At 38.3% G+C, this 20,688-nt stretch overlaps 1 protein-coding gene across 1 annotated transcript in view; it reads right to left on the bottom strand.

The window, feature by feature from the left end:
- Positions 1–20,688, bottom strand: part of DCAF13 (DDB1 and CUL4 associated factor 13) — a 29,071-nt gene that overhangs the window by 6,594 nt on the left and 1,789 nt on the right. The window contains exons 2-7 of the mRNA XM_066379286.1: positions 16,832–17,031; positions 15,795–15,902; positions 11,448–11,537; positions 9,624–9,779; positions 6,652–6,729; positions 4,115–4,197 (exon numbers count right to left, since the gene is read on the bottom strand). Of these exons, the coding sequence (XP_066235383.1) occupies positions 4,115–4,197; positions 6,652–6,729; positions 9,624–9,779; positions 11,448–11,537; positions 15,795–15,902; positions 16,832–17,031 (715 nt within the window). The remainder of the gene's footprint in view (positions 1–4,114; positions 4,198–6,651; positions 6,730–9,623; positions 9,780–11,447; positions 11,538–15,794; positions 15,903–16,831; positions 17,032–20,688) is intronic.

Here is a 20,688-nt window from a genome sequence, read left to right as displayed (position 1 = left end):
AGCTCTGTATTCTGATATTTCATGTAGCATATTATGATCATTTATCCATTAAATAATCTTGGAAAACATTTTAATGGTTGTATATGTAAATGAATTAAAATGAATTTATTAATAATTATTAAATGAAATTCCAATATTTAAATTTGACACAATCTTTGATCGACTGAGGTGATTGCAACTAAATCTGGACAGATCCCTACAAGTAGGATTATTAAGTCAAAAGATATGAGCATATTTAAAGCTTTTAATTTGACAAATCATTTCTAACAAAGTTGCACTATAGTTCTATCAGTGAGTACTTCTCAGAGTGTACTAAAATTAGAAAACTATACTTTGTGCACAATTAGTAAAAACAGTAACTGCATGATTGTCAAAGTTTAAAGATTCTTAATGAACAGCTAGAAGAATAATGAGTGCTTCAAATGTGCCAATATGGACAAGAGACAACAATAATACAGCATTACAGTGACCAAGTTCCTAACACTGAAATACTTCAGGACGCTAAGATTAGTAAGCAAAAGTCTGCAGAGAAACAGGGTGTGCATATAATTCAAAGTTATCTCCCCAAAGATATGTATTACAAAAGGAAAAAATAGTAACTGCATAGTGGAGAAATTTGGCAGATTCTACCTTAATTAAGTGATCAAGGTTAAAATCACCAGTAATAAGACACACTGACATCATGTAACACTGATTCAATGCACCAAGAAGGGCATATCAGTATGGTGGTATTCTTACCAAAAATGCACAATAATGAAAAACATCAGTTAAGCCAAAATTAAGGGCAGTCTAAAAAACAATAAGTGCCTTTCAAAAGCACTTAGATCATGAAAGACAAGAGTAGGCTGAGGAACAGAGTGAGCAGACTAAGGAGACACGGCAATCAAATGCAACATGGGATCCTGTATTGGATCCTAGAACAGAAAAAGAACTTTAGACTGGGGATGGAATAAAGTGTAGCTTAGTTAATAGTATTGTACCCATGTTAATTTCTTGGTATTGCTAATTGAACTATGGTTATTAGAAGAAGTTGGCTGACGGGTACTATTTTTACAATTTCTTTGCAAATTCTAGTTAAAAATAGTATGTTTAAAAAAAACCTAACATTTCAAAAAATATTTTTAATACCATTTGAAAAGTCAGGCCCTGGCCAGTTGGCTCAGTGGATAGGGCGATGGCCCAGAGAGTAGACGTCCTAGTCAGGGCACACATGAAAAGGGACCATCTGCTTCTCTTTCCCTCCCTCTCTCCCTTCTTCTTTCTCTCTCACAGCCAGTGGCTCAGCTGGTTTGAGTGTTGACCCTGGGTGCTGATGACAACAGCTCAGTTGGTTCAAGTGTTGGCCTCAAGCACTGAGGATAGCTTGGTTGTTCTGAGCACTGACCCCAGATGGGGATTGCCAAGTGGATACCAGTTGGGGTGCATGTGGGAAATTCTCATCAAGAAATGAGTCACTATTCTTTCTTAAACTTCCAACATATAACAGGACTGTCAGCCAAGGTCATAGTGATCTTCCAGGTTAACTTTCTCAGTTGACAAGTGCATTATATTCAACCAGGTTTGTTTTGTTTCACTAAAAAAATTTTAAGTAGATTGTTTTAATTTCTATATTGGATAGAAAATGTTTATACAAACAAGCTTTTGAATTAAAAAATTATTTAAAGATAATATATTTCTAACGGTCTGATGTTACAGATGATGAAACTATGGCACAAAGCTAGTCAGCATGACTTCTCCAAATTTCTAGTTGCTACTGGTTGAGTCTGGACTTGAACTTCAGTTTCTAATCAGAATGATTAAACTATTTAAAGGGCAAAAGAAGAAAGAAAATATTAAAAATGTATGCAAGGACCACAGCATGATCACTTTCAAGTAAGAGCAATTATGGTACTCTGACAAGAGACATGCTCTTTGTTTCAGGTGTCGTATATAATTCTTCCCAAGGTCAGAAATGAGAAATCCCAAGGACACTGAAAAAGTTATCGTGCCAAAATAGCCAATTTGAACAAACTTTAGAAACCTCAGTAAGTTTGGGTCCACAGGACATACTCTCATTGCCTTTAATTGAAACAAGGCCATATAATTTCAAAATGTCAAAGTCCAAAAGGGCTGCAATTAATCTGGTTTGGTTATATATTGCTAGTTACTGAGAGTCCAACTGAGCTGCTTCTTCTAAGATTATTTATTTATTTTAGAGAGGAGACAAAAGAAGAGCGAGAGAGAATGGTGGGAGGGGGGGTACAAGCGGGAAGCATCAATTTATAGTAGTTGCTTCCCCTATGTGCCTTGACTGGGTAAGCCCGGGGTTTCGAACTGGCAACCTCAGCGTTCCAGGTCAATGCTTTATCCACTGCGCCACCACAAGTCAGTCTGAGCTTCTTTTTAGTAAAATAGATGTTGGTACCACTAAAATATCACATAATAAACCCCATTTCTGAGCTAATATATGCTTGGATAAATAGGGGAAAGAACAAAGAATTTAAATGCAGAATATTAAAGTTAAACTCAATGAGAACTTCCAAGTTCTCAATGAATAAATAAATAAGCCCATATATGAAAAATCTACCATATATACAGTGCTAAAATAAATGCTTTCAATAGCTTGACCAAGTAGTGGCACAGTGGATAGAGTGTCAACCAGGGATTCGGAGGTCCCAGGTTTGAAACCCTGAGGTCACTGGCTTGAGCACAGGCTCATCCAGCTTGAGTGTGGGATCACAGACATGATCTCATGGATTGCTGGCTTGAGCAAAGGGTCACTGGCTCGGCTGGAGCCCCATGGCACATGTGAGAAGCAATCAGTGAACAACCATAAAGTGCCCTAAATGCTCAGTTGATGCTTCTCATCTCTACCTTCCTGTCTCTCTCTCTCTTGCAAAAAAAATAAAAAATAATAAAAAAATAATAATAAATGCTTTGGGTAAAAAAGATAAATAGGGCATTCTTTCCTCACTAGGATATTAGCTCATCTCTAAAAAGAGAAGAACATATATATCCACCTTACAGGAATAACTACAAAAATACAGTAAGACAGCCAATGAGTTGCTTCAACAAGTTATTAAAGGCATTATAAAATTCCATCTAGGTCAACCTTTACACGGAGTCACTGAATAATTTATCTGCAAATACTAAGATAAAGATTGAAGCTTATTTTTCCTTGTCTTACTGAAGTCACAGCGATAGCTGATCACGTAACTACATGGGTATCAGCTACCTGCAGAGCTACAACTTTTGTAGGCAGGTGTTTTTAGTTTCTATCAAAACATGTTTGGTTCAGTCATTATTTATATGGTCTCCATCAGAGGTCAGCCAACTTTCTGTGTAAAGGGGTAGATAAACATTTTCAGCATCATGGGCCAGAGTATCTGCAGCAACTACTCAATTCAGAATGTTAGCACAAAAGCAGCCACATTCAGTTCTTTTTTTTTTTTTTTTTTCTTCCATTTTTCCAAAGCTGGAAACGGGGAGGCAATCAGACAGACTCTGGCATGCGCCCGACCGAGATCCACCTGGCACGCCCACCAGGGGGCGATGTTCTGCCCCTCTGGGGGTCGCTCTGTTGCATCCAGAGCCACTCTAGCGCCTGGGGCAGAGGCCAAGGAGCCATCCCCAGCGCCCGGGCCATCTTTGCTCCAATGGAGCCTCGGCTGCGGGAGGGGAAGAGAGAGACAGAGAGGAAGGAGGGGGGGGTGGAGAAGCAGATGGGTGCTTCTCCTGTGTGCCCTGGCCGGGAATCAAACCCGGGACTCCTGCACGCCAGGCCATCGCTCTACCGCTGAGCCAACCGGCCAGGGCCACTACAGTTTTTCTTAATTCCACATTCAGTTCTTAAGAGAGCGTGGCTGTCTTCCAATAAAACTTGACAGAAACTGGCAGCAGACAAGCTTTGGTCCACAGGACACAGCTGACTGTCCCTGGTCTGGATCATTTTGAAAACAGATTACTTTTCTATGGAGCTCTTCTCCAATTTGGAAAACTTTTTTTTTAAAGCAAAACAAATACAGTTTTCTAACATATATGAATGAATACTATTTAGGAAACACATATTTCATTAAGACACATAACTGAGCCAAATCTGATAAAAAAATAAGCTTTAAAAAAAAAGGAAACTTACTTGTAATCTTCGTTTGCTGCAGTAAAAACAAAAGCTTCCATAGGGTTCCAACAAATTGTATTTGTTCTCATATCTAAGATGACCTGAGAAAGTAAGCACACACTAACCTATTACTATGAAATTAATTCCCTCTAAAATGAATAAACTTCCCACTTCCTTTCCTTTTTTTCCCCATTGATTTAAGCAAATATTTAATAAATACCTATTATGTACTCAGTACTTGCCTTGGTGCAAAAGGAAAAGAAATCAATCAATAATTGCTTTCTGAACACACAAGCAGGTGTTTAATAAACGGTCCCTGAACATCAAATAATTTCTACTTTAATCAGGAAAATGACACATACATGAGAAAAGTTAAAATATAAAGTATGAAGCAGTAAATAACTAAGTATGAAATCAGAGGGAAATGAATGGTGAGCTTAGAGTTAAAAAAAAAAGTTTCAAAAGACAAGCAAATTGCAGCTAAGCAGCGAAGAACCAGTATATTACAGAGCTTCTCAACAGGAACACTGGGCAGGAAAAGCTTTGGCTGTGTGTGACTGTCACCGTAGCCTGGCTGGCCTCTCAGGCGCCTGCCCGTTACACGCCGTGGCAGTCTCTCAGACGCTCCTCCCACATCCCAAAACATACCTGGCAAGGGGTACAGTCCAACTGAGAACTACTACATTAGCAGAAAACATGAAAGAAACAGTCTAGTCGACAGAAGAAAGAACTATACAGAGGGTCCTCGGGTTATGACAGTCTTTACATATGATGTCTTGAGTTTATAACACACACTCCCATAAAAACTTTAAAAAATTGAAATGTGAGTGTTTGGGCTTACGCCATTAGCGTCAGACTTATGGACTAGCCTGGAACAATTCTTTAAGAAGGTAGAGAGGCCTGCAGCAGATCCTACACCCTCTGCATCAGCTGCTTCTTGAGATTAAACACCTATAGTACAGGTAGGATCATCTCCGGCATCTCCTGCATGTTCCTTAGGCAATCCTGATTCACCTGACCCAGTGTCTCCAGCACCTTCTGCAGGTTCTCCTGCCTCTCCAGCTTCCTCCTCCCAGTAGGTCACTCTCTCCCACCTTGCAATGCCCCTTCCAGTGTGCAAGCCAACCACAGGAATAAAGGGAAGGAATTCTTTTTACATTCATTTTTTGTCATTCTTTCTGTTATTATAGTGCAGTGTACCGTACAGTATATTTATGTCCTCTTCCTTTTTCTGTTGCTGAGTTGTGTTTTTATGTTCTAGATTATGATTTTACAACTGTGTTAGGATAGGTAAGTGACTTAGGCTAGGGTGTGTTTCTACTAACACCAAAATTCGGGTTACATCACTGTCGTAGGAACAGAACTGTGCCATAACCCAAGGGCCCCTATGGATCCATCAAGGCGACCTGCATGTAACAAACCCTATTTATAAGTTGCCTTACTTACTGAAACAAATAAACAAATGGAACACACACAGGGACCAGATGCTGGATGGCTTAAGAGCCAGGCTACTGCTCTTTTCTTTAACCTAAAAGTAATGGCACATCATTTAAAAACTGAGACTGCAGGAGCAAAGGGGGGCAGAACTACTATGTATTAAGCTAGTGATTCATATTGGCAGTCTAATGGCTTAATGTATCGTGTTATTCTCACCAATGTGCTGCAAGGTTATTAATATCACCATTTTACAGGAGAAACACAGATTAAACTACCTGCTCAAGGTCTAAACCAAAGTTTACACAGGGTCTTCCCACTGTATGACATAAGTGAGTGAAATAATTAAAGTGGTACTTTGGAAAGGTTACCATATTTATCAAATACAAACTTCAATGAATATACTCTACTTCTAATATTTCTAAATTTATTACATGTTGTAAGAATGATGAAACAACAAAAATAATAAAAGTACTTCTTTTACATGTGGACTCTGACAGAAACTCGAGTACATCAGGGAGTCCAGCCCTTCCTGCATGCTCGCATTCTTACACTAGTGCTCCTCTCCTTACCAACAATATTCTCTCCCTTTGGAGGTAGCCTAAGGTTCCATTAGCTTTGATATCTCACTCCTGGAATGATTGCTTAGCACTGTTGGGAAATCTGTCACCTTGAACAGGACAGTGTTTTGTCTAAACAAAATGCCAAACTAGTAACTGTCAGCATGTAACTAAACAAATAAAGCTGGTTATGTAAATTAGTTACAAAACTTTTTGGAATAAAATGCCGTACGTGTCATATGATCATCATGGGGCCTGAGCTAAAGGGAGGCAATATTTTTAATGAAAGAACTTTCAGTTTAGTAAGTACTAACTGTAGATGCCTACAATGGGCCGGCACCGTGGAGGACACGCGGACGAGAATGAAGTACGGAATGGAAACGAGGCTCTGACAGCAACAGGAGCCGAGAGATGCCACTGGGATCGCTTCGGGTGCTAATAACAGCTCTACGGAAAGAGGGTTTTTTATTTCTCAAGAAACATTTGCTCCATATTTTGTTGCTCAACTTACCAAGGAATGCATTAACAATTGCATAAAGCAGAAGACAAACTGAAACTCACCTTCTTCAGAGGAGTAGCTTGCCTCATATCATATAATACTATATTCCTGTCAGAAGCACAACTTCCCAAGAGAAATGTCTAAAAATAAGTATAACAATCACCAGTTAAACGCCAGGGTTAGCAGCAACACATATCCATTCAGGGAAAAAATCATTTAATTGCCCTTAACGTTTATGTTTAGGATACCAAGTTACAACATTAAAGTTCATTTTAAGATTAATCACTTATATCTCAGCAACCTAAATATTTTCATTGTTAAATCCCCATGTACGTGTGTTCTAGAGGCCTGTGATGATAAGTGTACAAATAATTCTGTATTCTATTTTATAACAGAACATATTTTACTGATCCATTCTTCCACTCAAACCTGTTTTCTGTTTTTCAATTTACTTCAATAAACACTTTCATACACTAAGCTCTTCTTTTTCTAAGGATAAAATTTCAGTAGTGGCATTACTGAATCAAAAAATACTAAAAAAATTTATGGCTTTTGATATTTAGAGCTAATCATTTTCTAGACAGCTGTACCAATATACACTGCAACATGTGAATACGTCAATTCTACTACAACTGGGCAACATTAGAGTGTCGTTTAAAAGTTAACTGCATGGCAATATTTTCTAATTATATAAACTATTACTTTATTAGTAGTAAACATGTCCTCAGGTATATTAAGTCTGTATAAATTAGGCCTGTCCTTAGTTTAATTGTTTAACAGATGTTTCAAATATTTATTTGTCAGTTATAAATGTGCAAGGTACTTTACACAACCCTTGGCATTTGGTGGAAATAAGTCTTCAAGCTACCAGTAGAGCCCCAAACCCCACCCTTCGGAGCACCATTCCTCCTCACTCGGGGTGCCTATTAACTCTCGGTGTCTGCCTACTAACGACTTCGTATTGCAAATGTAAGAGGACAAGACATTTACTAAATATCTGTATAACCAGCTCCTACTACAGGTGTGTACAAAGTTTAAATAAAATACCATGACTTTTAAACCCCTCCTTTAAAATAACTTTCTCTCTGGGACTTTCTCCTAGTTAGTGACCCCGCTCAACTTTCTTGGTGTCTCATGTCACCTCGAGGTCTGACCAGGTTCCATTTCTAAATATAAACACTTTTATCTGAGCAAAGCAAAAATTCTACATGGAGAGGAAGTGGACTTTCAGACTATAAAATGTGGCAATGCTTAGTATAAACCTTTGGCTTTATTAGAATTCTAGGCTTCAATATTTTAACAGAAAATTTATTATTAATAACTAGAGGAGACAAATATACTCCATTTGTTCACAGCAACTTGCCCTTTCCATTCAAGTTAGTACGGGAAGTGACACACACACTATTTGCTTTTACCACTAAGTCAGTTCATAAGATTAACCCTCTCTTCCACAGACAACTGAACAAAGAGCTGTTACACAGACAAATTAGAAAAACGTCATTGTTAGGTTGTCACTAATAAACATAATTTTAGAACTGCCCATCCGTTCTTCTGACACAGGTGTTTACCAAAACAGAAAAGCAAAAGATCCTCCCTCAGAGAAGCAGGAATCAGTATCTGTCTGTTCCTTCTGTTTTGTTTTATTTTTTTCAGTAATAACATTACCATCTTTAAACTTGGACAGCACCTTTTAAAAATATCCATATACATTACCACATTTTACACTCCAACAAATCTATGAAGTACACTGAAAGATACAATGAATCTCACTTTAAGAATAAAGAAACAAATACAGAGAAAAAGCCTGGACTGTATAAGGTCAAAGGTTATGTGCAAAGGCACGAGGGCAGCAGCTTGGTGCCAGCGGCAGGAAGCATGCTCCAGCCGACATCTCAGCAGCATCAACAGGCCAAGCTCACCGCACAGCAGCACCTCATGTTCCAATGCTTCAGACAGTTTGTACAACTTGCTACTTTGACTCGACCTGTCTATCCTATTATCAGCATTACCTGTCTATCCTATTATCAGCATTGGTCTTCGAGAGTATAAAACTGGCATGCCAGAATTTTCTCTTAGACTATCGAACACGGTAATTTCCTGGGAACTTCTAAAACCAGCTTACACATACAATTTCATTTCCTTTCCTTTCTATAGGAAAAGCATTTCTACTGAGTGTTCTGGGAAACGAGATCACCTACTGACACATTCAGAAAAAGCTCAGGTAAAGACCTGGGGACCAAGGGCTTGGCCTTCAGGGCAGCTTCCTTTCCTAAATTCCGACTCAACTAAACAGTAAATAGCCAATTGCAACTCTTTCCTTGGACACACAATTCATATCTCTTAGAAAAGAAAAAGTAACTAATTATCCTGCGGTACAATAATCAAGCATACTATCATGAAGCATTGGTACCCTTGTCACTTATAAAACGTTAAAGAAAACAATGGCTGATTCCCCTTCTTCTGACCTCTGAGAGTGAACAAAAAGGAACATTTTCCTGCCAGACCTGCGGTGGCACAGGACATACGGTGCTGCTGACCTGGAATGCTGACGCTGCACGTTCAAAAGTGCCGGCCTGCCCGGTCAAGGCTCACACAAGAGGCAACTACTTCAAGTTGATGCTTCCCACTCCCCCCACTTTCTCTCTATCTCCTCTCACTAAAATCAATACAGAAAATCTTTAAAAATATATATTTTAAAAAGGTTAACATTTTCCTAAAAGTATAGCGATGGAGCCTGTGGTCTGAGTGTTGAAGGCATGAGTAAAACTGAAGTGTCACAGCACAGCACTGGCTTGAGTTCCACCCTTAGCACATGCACACACCCCCTCCAGTGGACCTGGCACTAAGGCTGCAGGCAAGCATGGTGAGATCTGACCAAAGCTGTGAGAACTGAGAAAGAATTGACCAAATGCCAGAAACATAATTAAAACTCAGAAAAAAATGTGTATCATGTTTAAAAGTTTCCTACACAGAGCCAAAATTATTAAATAATAAGGAAACAAGAAGCAGAGAATATTTCAAAAAGAAACATTACCTCAATTGGGTTAAATTTAACACTACTTATACTGTCAAATCCCCAGGTCATGGAACATATAGGACTGGTTCTTTGTTCATCCCAAATGTCCACTTGCTGTCCACATGTGGCAAAAACAGCTTCTTTCCAGTGATGGTCAATTCCTGTATACACTGTCTTTAAAAGCAAGGAGGTTGTTATAGATGGGCCTTTTCATTATTTCTTCAAGTTTACAGAATAATATTTTAAATATATTTATTTATCCTCTCTCTCTCTCATTTTGGAGAAAATCCCTATTCACAAAGAAACTTCTTTGAAGGCCTTACTTAAAGGAAAAAACAGTATCATAAGAAGTGTTATATCTTATCACACATTCTGGAAATAAAGAAAAATGTTAACATGGTATGCATTTAGTTAAGTTTGAAAACATCACTGAAGCAATTTTTAAATCCTCACTGGGTATTGAAGGATCTAATAAAATACAAATGTAATTTTTTAAAAACTTCATTCCACATTTACCACATAAAGTACTGACTCCCAGCACAGTAACACAGATACCAACTGGATTAAAACTTAGAGAGAAAAATAAAATCGGTGAGGGTGGATGCTAATATTGTTAAAGGCAATAAAATCTCCTAAATTTGATAGTATCCACTTAAAATATGTGTTCAAATTCAGATAGGACATATTTAGACAATACTTTAAGCTTTTATAAACTCTTAGCAGCACCTGCAGGTTTCTGATTATTTTCTATTCATGAAGGCAAGTCCTACAAACTTTTCTACAATTAGAAGTAATCGCCCATACCCCTGGTTGGCAAACTGCGGCTCGCGAGCCACACGTGGCTCTTTGGCCCCTTGAGTGTGGCTCTCCCATAAAATACCACGTGTGGGCACTTCCTCGATAAGGAATGTACCTACCTAGATAGTTTATGTTTAAAAAATTTGGCTCTCAAAAGAAATTTCAATCGTACTGTTGATATTTGGCTCTGTTGACTAATGAGTTTGCCGATCACTGGATACCATAGAGCAGCGGTAGGAGTAAGACTAAAGAGTTCCAAAATCTTTCGGTATTTCTAAAGAAAAGCATTTTACAAGTATGAAACCAATTTTGTTTGAGGCATTGACAATTTTTTTTTACCACTTACAAGTTATTTCCGTCTCATACTATACCCCATTTCCATGTCCTTGTAAGAATATTTAGAACATCCTGAAACCTGAAAAGCAGAATCTAAATATATACTAACTATAATAGTGAAATGACAAACTGAATTAAAAAATACATGATTAAAAATTAAATCTAACATTATAATTTTGCTCATTATCAAATATAAGCATTATAAAACATGAACAGCCAAACATTCCAAATTATACTTAAGCTATATCATCTGGTTTGCAGAGTAATTTTGTAAGAAATATATATGAGGTGTACAAAAAGCATAACCACAGTATTACATTTCTTCATTTCCTAAAGGATTCTGTCAGGTAAGAATTTCTGAGCTTTGTGTAAGATCTATGATGCTATAAATCACACAGAAGCTGAAGCATTATTTTTTCTGATCTTTATACCCTATAGATGTCCCTTGGAGCCTTGCTAGAGAAAAATGTCATTGAATCCTCTAGGTAAAAACAGAAATCAAACCCTACAACAAACACTGAAGAACTGTTCAAATTCTTTAGCTGCAAAGGACCACAATAGCATTAAGTAATGTTTAAAATAGGTCAGTTATTTCAATCTAAGGGCTTTGATTTTTTATTTACATCTGTTTTGGAAATGAAAATTATGAAATAATTTGAAAAGAGAAGAATCTTCATAGACAAAGTATGGGTCAACTTATTTTTGTACCTTTCCTAATATTGTATGCAATGGTTCTTCCTCTTCTCCAAAGCCTGGTCCATCCATTTTCCACTGCTTCACAGTTTTGTCATCACCAACCTAAAATATTTATTGTGGTGATAATGAAAAGTTATAAATTATGAACTTGCCAACATATACATCAAACTTTAAACATCTTCAGTTTTACAAATAACTGATGCATATATATCTCACCTTGTTAAAGATTTGTAACCAATACATATAATATATAAAATTAAGAATAAAAAGTATGAGAGAAAACAAAATAAGTAGGAACACAGGTCACATAAATGGCAAAAAAGAAACAACTGATACTGCAATAAGGATGGCATTTCAATTGAGACATAGAGTCTAATAAAATGATACTGTGATATCAAGTTGACTGCTTTAAAAGTCGAACTAATTTGATGCTTGACATAAAATTCCAGATAATTTTAAATGTGAAAAGTGAAAACACATAAAAATATTAGAGAAGGACATTTTTATAATCTTGTCATGAATAAAGTCCTTCTTTGCCTGACACAAAATTCCAGAAACTACTGAGTTGATGGTTTTCAAACTGAAGGCCCCTGAGAATTTTTCAGAGGTCCATGAGGTCAAAACTATTTTCACAGATGTACAGATGGTAAAGCAGCAATGATGGGTAGAACTGTTGGCACCTTAGTCCAAATCAAGGCAAAGCAACAAACTATGGTAATTTAGATATGGGTATGGGGCAAATATGTCCAAGACACTTAGTGAAATGAGCTGCAAAACAGAATGCAAAATATAACCTGATTTGGGGTTAAAACATAAAATAATCATATATGTAGTACTGTACAAAATTGTATATATACCAAGCCATTAGTTTTAACCAAAAGTAGAATTATAGGGTACTTTAACCTCCTGTTTTCTTTTTTACATTTCCATGTCATATATAATTTACATCCACTTTTTAAAATAAAAATATTAGCAAATATATATACATTCATATATGTATTCATAGACATATATCTTTATATACATTTGTCTGTGGGAAGAACATAAATTTAGCTCTTTTCTTGCAGCAAATTCCAAAAGGGAAGACTTTCCTGTAAAACAATTCACAGTGCTCATATATTACAATAGGACAAGCAAATAGGAGAGAAGTTTGGGTACTAAAGTCAGACAGAATTTCTTTTGTTGAGGATGCTAACAGACAAAGAACTATTTAATACTAGAGCTGTAATTTATTAACAACTCTGAATCTAAGCTACTAGCATAACACCAAAACTCAATTCTGGAAACTAATACTGAAGGCCAGTAAAATGTAATCTAGGAACCAAGGTCTTAGCTGATCCGGTTTGACCCAAATAGAATATTCTAGCACTTATGGAAGACAGGATAAACTCATTAGACACACGTTCCGTGAAGACTGTTTCTTTCAGTCAGGACTCCGATAAAGTGTCTGCCAGCTCAAGACTGAACCTCCTTGTAAATGTCTAAGCTACACCACCCAAGTCTACTGAGCACAAACTCGCAGACCACAGATCCTGAGAAAGGTTCAGCGACTTGTAGAAAGGAGGAACCAAACAGGCGCATGCCCGGCTACAAACATCTTATATCCCGCTGTGTCAGCTGAAGAAGGACCTGTTAGTATCACAAACTGGGATGTTACAGATAATTGAAATTTAGGTAATAAAGTTTTATCTTTAATAATATTGTATATTAAACATTTTTTGAAACATGCCAGCAAGTAGTTTTCACACATGCCTCATCTCTAGCCAAGCACACATTACCTAAAACTATCTAGAGAGGGAGAAATCGATAGTGATTACAAACATTTTCAGACTTGATTCATTTTTAAGCATTAACAAGAAAAAAATCAGTAAGTCCTCTGGCGAGGATGTTAAACTAATTAATATATCCAGAATAAGCAACTGGAAGAAGTGTAGTTGCAGTCTGCTCCAACTTCCCACACAAGTCCTTCTGTAACATGCATGCAGGGTTGTGAAACCTCTCTGCACTCCTCTAGTGAAAAGCTACTAAACGCTTTGCAATGTAGCCTATTTTAGTTTTTGACAGTGAATAAGTTTTCCTTACACCAAAACCAAACCTTTTAACATTAACACCTACTCCTAATGCTCCAATATGAAACGACAAATAAGTCCACTTTCTCTTTCTCATGACAATATTTCACATATTTAATTTTTTTGTTGTTGCATTTTTCTGAAGCTGGAAACGGGGAGAGACAGTCAGACAGACTCCCGCATGCGCCCGACTGGGATCCACCCGGCACGCCCACCAGGGGGCAACGCTCTGCCCACCAGGGGGCGATGCTCCAGGCTGTTGCTCTGTCACGACCAGAGCCACTCCAGCGCCTGGGGCAGAGGCCAAGGAGCCATCCCAGCGCCCGGGCCATCCTTGCTCCAATGGAGCCTCGCTGCGGGAGGGGAAGAGAGAGACAGAGAGGAAGGAGAGGGGGAGGGGTGGAGAAGCAGATGGGCGCTTCTCCTGTGTGCCCTGGCCGGAAATCGAACCCGGGACCCCTGCATGCCAGGCCGACGCTCTACCACTGAGCCAACCAGCCAGGGCCAATATTTCACATATTTAAAGGTAGCTCTCAGGTTTCCCAGAAGTCATCTCTTCCCTCCATTATTCCCTTCTTCTCTGGGTTTGAACTCAGCATGCTACTCAGCCTATTCTTTAAAAAACCACCACTGAATAAAAAAGAAAGAAGATTTACATAGTTGGTTACTGTGTATGTATATATAAACTATTACATATATAAATAGTTCAAAACATTTTAAAAGATAAATTGAAAGCGTCTAACAGTTTTAGAACTAAAACAGTAAAATTACAGGCCCTTTAACTTTCCATTTTGTGCAGGTCTGCATTCCTGAAATACTCTTCTCAGTCTTCCGTTCTCATTATCCTTTAAGGTACAATAGTTCGCACAATCAACTATCCCTTCCTCCTGGGACATTAAGCTCATTCACAGGTTCTCGTGTTTTGGCTCTTCCCAGAGTTGCCCCATTCCTAGAGGTGGGCATTCCCCGAGGCAATTTCCCTGACATTGCCTATTTCCACATTTTCCACCTCACTTCTCCCCAATAATGCCATACCATAGCTTCAATTGTTATTTCTGTATTGATGCCTCCAAGTTTTACTCTTGATTTCCCTCCTGAGCTCCAGCTTTGCATCTGTAAAGGTCTGACAGATCTCTTCAATAACCCATGGCAGTCCAGCTCATCACAATATATCTTTCCCACTCTCATTCTCTTCTAAAGTTTCTGACACTCCTGATTTTCCCGTTTCTGTAACGAAAACCACCATCTTCACAGAAACCCCATAGTAGTCATGCCTGTCAAACCTCCAAAACGTTTCTAAACCTAAAAACTAATTTCCACTGTTTTCACTAATAAGTGTTGACTTATTAATACGTACCAAGATTATTAAAAGACTCCAAACTGATCACCCACTGCTGTCAAACTAATCATTTCAAAGCACAGCTTAGATTTTGTGATTCCCCTATTTAAAACTTTCAATGAGCTCAAAAAGACATTTGCACACCAATGTTCATAGCAGCATTATTCACAAGAGCCAAAAGGTAGAACAGCCAACTGCCCATTGATGGATGAATGGATAAACAAAATGCAGTATACTGTATACATACAATGGAATATTAGCCTTAAAAAGGAAAAAAATTCTAACATATTCTAAAACATGAACAAACTCTAAGGACATTATGCTTAGTGAAGTAAGTCAGACACAGAAGAGAAGGGCAAATATTATCTGATTCCTCTAATATGAGCTACTTAGAATAATCACTTACACAGACACAAAGTGGGACACTTTATCAAGGGCTGGAGACAAAGGGGATGGGAGTTGTTTACTGGGGTACAGAGTTACAGTTTGGAAAAATGAAAAAATTCTGGAAATGAATAGTGGTGATGGTTGCACAAGGATGTGAAGTACTTAACGCCACTGACTATACACTTAAAAATGGCTAGAATGGTAAATTTTATGTTATGTATATCTTACCGCCCCCCGCCAATTTTTTGATTTAATAGTACATCACTACCTCACACACTACAACTGACACAGCCCTAGTGCTGAAAGTCCTCTGAATAAATTACCTTTCCAGACTCACCCTGCATAATATCCTATAAGCTACTAGTTCACTATTATATTAAGTAACTATTTATAAAAATCCAAACGCACGATATAAGAAAACCAGTACTTTCCAAGGTTTTTGTAAGTTATTTTGCATTGTGAAACTCCAAAAGAGCCTTGGAAGAAATAAATGAATTCAGAAAATAAATTCAGTTAGTCTTTACATGTTGAAAAGGGTTAACAAGTTAATTGCATTATACTTACAGTAAAAAAAGAACTCCCACAAAAACGAGCACATATTCCTCGTACAAAACCTTCATGTGCTTGTATCGTATGGATACAGTTTCGTTTGGTCAAGTTCCAAATTCTAACCTATGATAAAAGTATACCAGGGAATTTCAATAAGTTGTAAATATAAAATTTTCAGGCACAGAAATACTACTACATTCTAAGAAAAATAAATTCAACACTAAAAAGGCTATGAATCATTCTACCAGATAGCTTAAAAAAAAAAAATCCGCTAGATTAAAATAATGCAATCTTTTAAGGATACATACACCAACAAGCAGAACATTCAACCTCTTAAATACTCAATAGTTCAAAGTGTTTCAAGGCTTTCTTTCTTTGCTTTATTTCCAGAGTGGGAAATAAGTGCTAAGTTATTAACAACATCCTGTTATTAATAAAATTCACATTGAAATATCTTTATTATAAACATTTTATTGTTTACTATTAAATTAAGGCATAAGCTACATTTTTTTTTTTAAGCAAGAGAATGAGACAGAAAGGGAGGGAGATGAGAAGCATCAACTCATAGTTGTAGCACCCTAGTTGTTTACTGATTGCTTTCTCATCTGTGCCTTGACGGAAGGGGGGGCTCCAGCTGAGCCAGTGACCCCTTGCTCAAGCCAGCAAACTTTGAGCTCAAGGCAGGGACCATGGGGTTATGTCTATGATCCCACGCTCAAGCTGGTGACCCCACACTTAAGCTGGTGAGCCCACATTCAAGCTGGATGAGCCCACTCTCAAGTCGGCAACCTCAGGGTTTTGAACCTGGGTCATCAGCATCCCAGGCTGACACTACCCACTGAGCCACTGCCTGGTCAGGTGCTACTACATTTTTAATTTCCTGGGTTTATATAAGAAACTTCTGGAGATATTAATTCAATTCAGTCTTGAGAATTAAAAGAAAACAGAACATATAAAAATAAAATCAAACCAATTAAAACTAAAGGAAGACTATTTATAACACAGAATAGCTATCTTTAGTTTAAAATACCAACATTTAGAGTGACACTTGCCTCTCCATCACATGCGCCAGAAAGGACAGTAGCCAGGCTCTTTGGATGCTTTGCCAAGCAATTGACTCCATCTCGATGACCATCCAGAGAAGCAAGGAATGGTTTTGCAAATACCCGTTCCAGTTTAGTGGCATTTAAAGCTCTTATGTATTCTCGTGGGACCTCAAAAGGATGTAAAGTAGGATCATAGTTTCTTGGAACTGAAAATAAGAATGACTCCTCTTAATAAAACAATTCACATTTAATATTTCCTGTGGTCTTCTTCAGCTAACCATTCAATGTGTTTTGAAATAAGCCATTTTTAGGGATACTGTCCTATGCCTAGCACTGTGGAGAATATAAAAATTGGAAACCTTTTGTCCAGAAACCTTTTCAAAATTGCCAAGAAATCATGGAATGCATATATTTTGCGAAATAATTAGACCCTATACATATACACAGCTTCTTCTTTTACATGTCCTACTACATCCTTCAACTGGTGTAAGTTTTCACTTGTACTCTTTATGCCTAGAGCAGTGCCTAGCACAAAACAAGAGCATGATAAATGCTTACCCAAATGAACTCTAAGCAACTTGTGCGGCAGGGGACATTATTAATCTCCTAAACACTGCTAAACACTGTAGTGACAGGCATACACTGGCGTGATTACGATTATAGCTACTATTTATTGAGCATTTTCCATGATTTTCCAAACAAGAGTTTGCCACGTGCCAGGCACTGCTGCAAATACCTTATATCAGAGGTCGGGAACCTTTTTGGCTGAGAGCCATGAACGCCACATATTTTGAAATGTAATTCCGCGAGAGCCATACAACGACCCGTGTACCATACGCATTATCCAATAAAAATTTGGTGTTGTCCCGGAGGACAGCTGTGATTGGCTCCAGTCACCCACAACCATGAACATGAGTGGTAGGAAACGAATGGATTTTAATACATGAGAATGTTTTATATTTTCAACGTTTTCTTTTTTTTATTAAAGATTTGTCTGTGAGCCAGGTGCAGCCATCAAAAGAGCCACATTTGGCTCGCGAGCCATAGGTTCCCAAACCCTGAATTCTATTAACTCATTTAATCTACACAGCACCCTATGGGTTAGGGTCTGTTACTATTTCCCACTTTATAGATGGGGAAACTGAAGTGATGGAGTCAGGAATCAAATCAAGGCAGTCTGGCTCTAAAATCAATGTTTTTAACTATTATGCTATACTGCCAAATATGTTGTCTCAGTTAATAACTACATTTAGGAAATAATTCTAAGCCCATATGCCTAAAAATACCCTCAACTGCCTGACTGGTGGTGGCACAGTGGATAAAGTGTCAATTCTGAACACTGAGGTCACCTATTCGAAGCTCCAAGGTCGCAAGCTCTGAGTGCATGCTCATCAGCATGGGGTCACTGGCTTGAGCAGGGGAATCATACACAATCCCAGAGCTTGCCAGCTTGAGCACAAAGGTTGCTGGCATGAAAAGCCCAAGGTCGCTGGCTTGAGCAAGGGGACACTTGCTTGTCCCGACACATACAAGAAGCAATCAATGTACAACTAAAGTAAAAACAACTACAAGTTGATGCTTCCCACCCTTTCTCCCTTCCTCTCACTCTTTCAAAGATAAAAATTAAAAAACAGGCCCTGGCAGGTTGGCTTAGCGGTAGAGCGTCGGCCTGGTGTGCGGGGGACCTGGGTTCAATTCCCGGCCAGGGCACATAGGAGAAGCGCCCATTTGCTTCTCCACCCCCACCCCCTCCTTCCTCTCTGTCTCTCTCTTCCCCTCCTGCAGCCAAGGCTCCATTGGAGCAAGGATTGCCTGGGCACTGGGGATGGCTCTTTGGCCTCTGCCCCAGGCACTAGAGTGGCTCTGGTCGCGGCAGAGCGACGCCCCGGAGGGGCAGAGCATCGCCCCTGGTGGGTGTGCGGGGTGGATCCCGGTCGGGCGCATGCGGGAGTCTGTCTGACTGTCTCTCCCCGTTTCCAGCTTCAGAAAAATACAAAAAAATAAAAAACATACAAATACCCTCAATGTCTAAAGGTAAGTGTATCTTCTCACTCCATGACTTCACTGTGCTGTCTTGTCTTTCTGATTGTAGACAAAAAAGGGGTTCTACAAAAAGTAACATCACAGGGGGATTTGATCATAAATTCCTAAATGGGCAAGTCATGGTGGGGAATCACACCTCAGGCATGTAACTTTTTCCTTTTTTAGAGAGAAAGAGGGGTATGGGAGAAAGAGAGAGGACAGGAGAGAGAGAGAAGCATCAACACATTGCTTCACTTAGTTGTGTTTTGGTTGTTTCTCATATGTGCCTTCACCTGGGATCGAATCCGCAACCTCAGGGTAGAGCCAAGCTCAAGCCTGCAATGCCATCATTGTGTTGGCACCTCAGGCTCAAGCTGGCAACCTTGAGTTTTGAATGGGCAACCCTGGCATTCTGGGTTGACATTCTATCCACTGTGCCACCACCTGTCAGGTCATGTAATTTCTTAAGTAAAAGGTTCATCTTTGCCTTAAGCAAGCCCTGTCCCTTACTGTGCATCTAGGTTAACATGCCTTTGAAATAAGCCTAACCACCTTCAAGAGAGCACAAAATCCTGTTCAAATGTATAAAAGAAACTGCAAAACTGTCATTCTCCTGAGCATTTGAAATCTTGCTTCCTGGCAACTGCCAGTCTGGCTCAATAAATTCATATAAAAATTCTCTACAGGTTTGGAAGCTGCTTACATCAACAGTACTACATCCAACATTCAATCAAGCTTAAAGCTTAAACACATTCTTATGTATTCCATGTTCCACATTCCCCAGTGCCACAACTTAAAGTCCTACTTACACCGTCTCTTTGAAATAGTGCATTTCCCCATGTATAACACAAACCTTAATAATGTATTATATAAAAAATAATGTATTACATAATGTTATTGAAGTCAAGTTTTAGTCATCATAAAATTCATACAACTCCTTATCACTGTCAAAACTCCTATCCATTAGCTTGTCCTCATCTGTGTCTGATGAATCACTGTCTTCAACAACGAGCACAAAAACAAGCACGAAAAAGCAGAAAATGCAAGTAAAAAAAACTACAACCACTGTATAAGATGCACCCAGTTTTTAGACCCCAAATTTTTAGAAAAAAGTTGCGTCTTATACATGGAGAAATACGGTACTTCTTATTCATTCTTTCCTTTCTTTACCTACTTCTAATAACTTAGTTTTGGCCCTTAATTTAGACTCCAACTATTGTAAGACCATCCCTGTTCTATTTGGTGGCAGTTTACACTATCACCAAATTAATCACGCTAAAACACTGCTTTTTGCATGTCACTCTAAGGCTCAAAAACTTTCAAAGGCTCCCTATAGTGGCAGTCTTCAAACTTTTGATTGTGTGCCCATTAATAACAGAGTTTTTAAGCAGATCTCAATCATATAACAGTATTTATTTAGTGAAAGCATGTGATTAAAGATGTTATGTTTTAAAATCTAAATCTAATATTATTTAAAAGTTTTCATCAAAATGTTTGGTTTTAACTGCTGCCATGGTTGAAAAAGACACAAGCAGAACTTGCTAATCCATGGTACTGACCACAGACATACGGAAACCTATTCCTCACTTTGTAGTTTTCTAGTAACAGACATGACTTGTGACGTATCACTGTGAACACATCAAAAAGTGGAACTGTTTGAGTTGCTATAATGCTGTACTAAGTGAGAATTACCTACTGCACTTTTCAAAGACAAGCAGATTCAAAGAGAAGATATCCATAATTGGCTATGTTTATTTAGTATACTTAATTTTAGTCCCATCCACCAGTTTTATAAAAGTTATTTCTAAAATATGCCTAGGAAATTTCCATTTACTCTGATG

The sequence above is a fragment of the Saccopteryx leptura genome, chromosome 3 (genome assembly GCF_036850995.1).
Source record: "Saccopteryx leptura isolate mSacLep1 chromosome 3, mSacLep1_pri_phased_curated, whole genome shotgun sequence".
Taxonomy (NCBI): domain Eukaryota; kingdom Metazoa; phylum Chordata; class Mammalia; order Chiroptera; family Emballonuridae; genus Saccopteryx; species Saccopteryx leptura.
The sequence above is the reverse complement of the archived record's forward strand: the minus strand, read 5'-3'. Positions and strand labels throughout refer to the sequence as shown.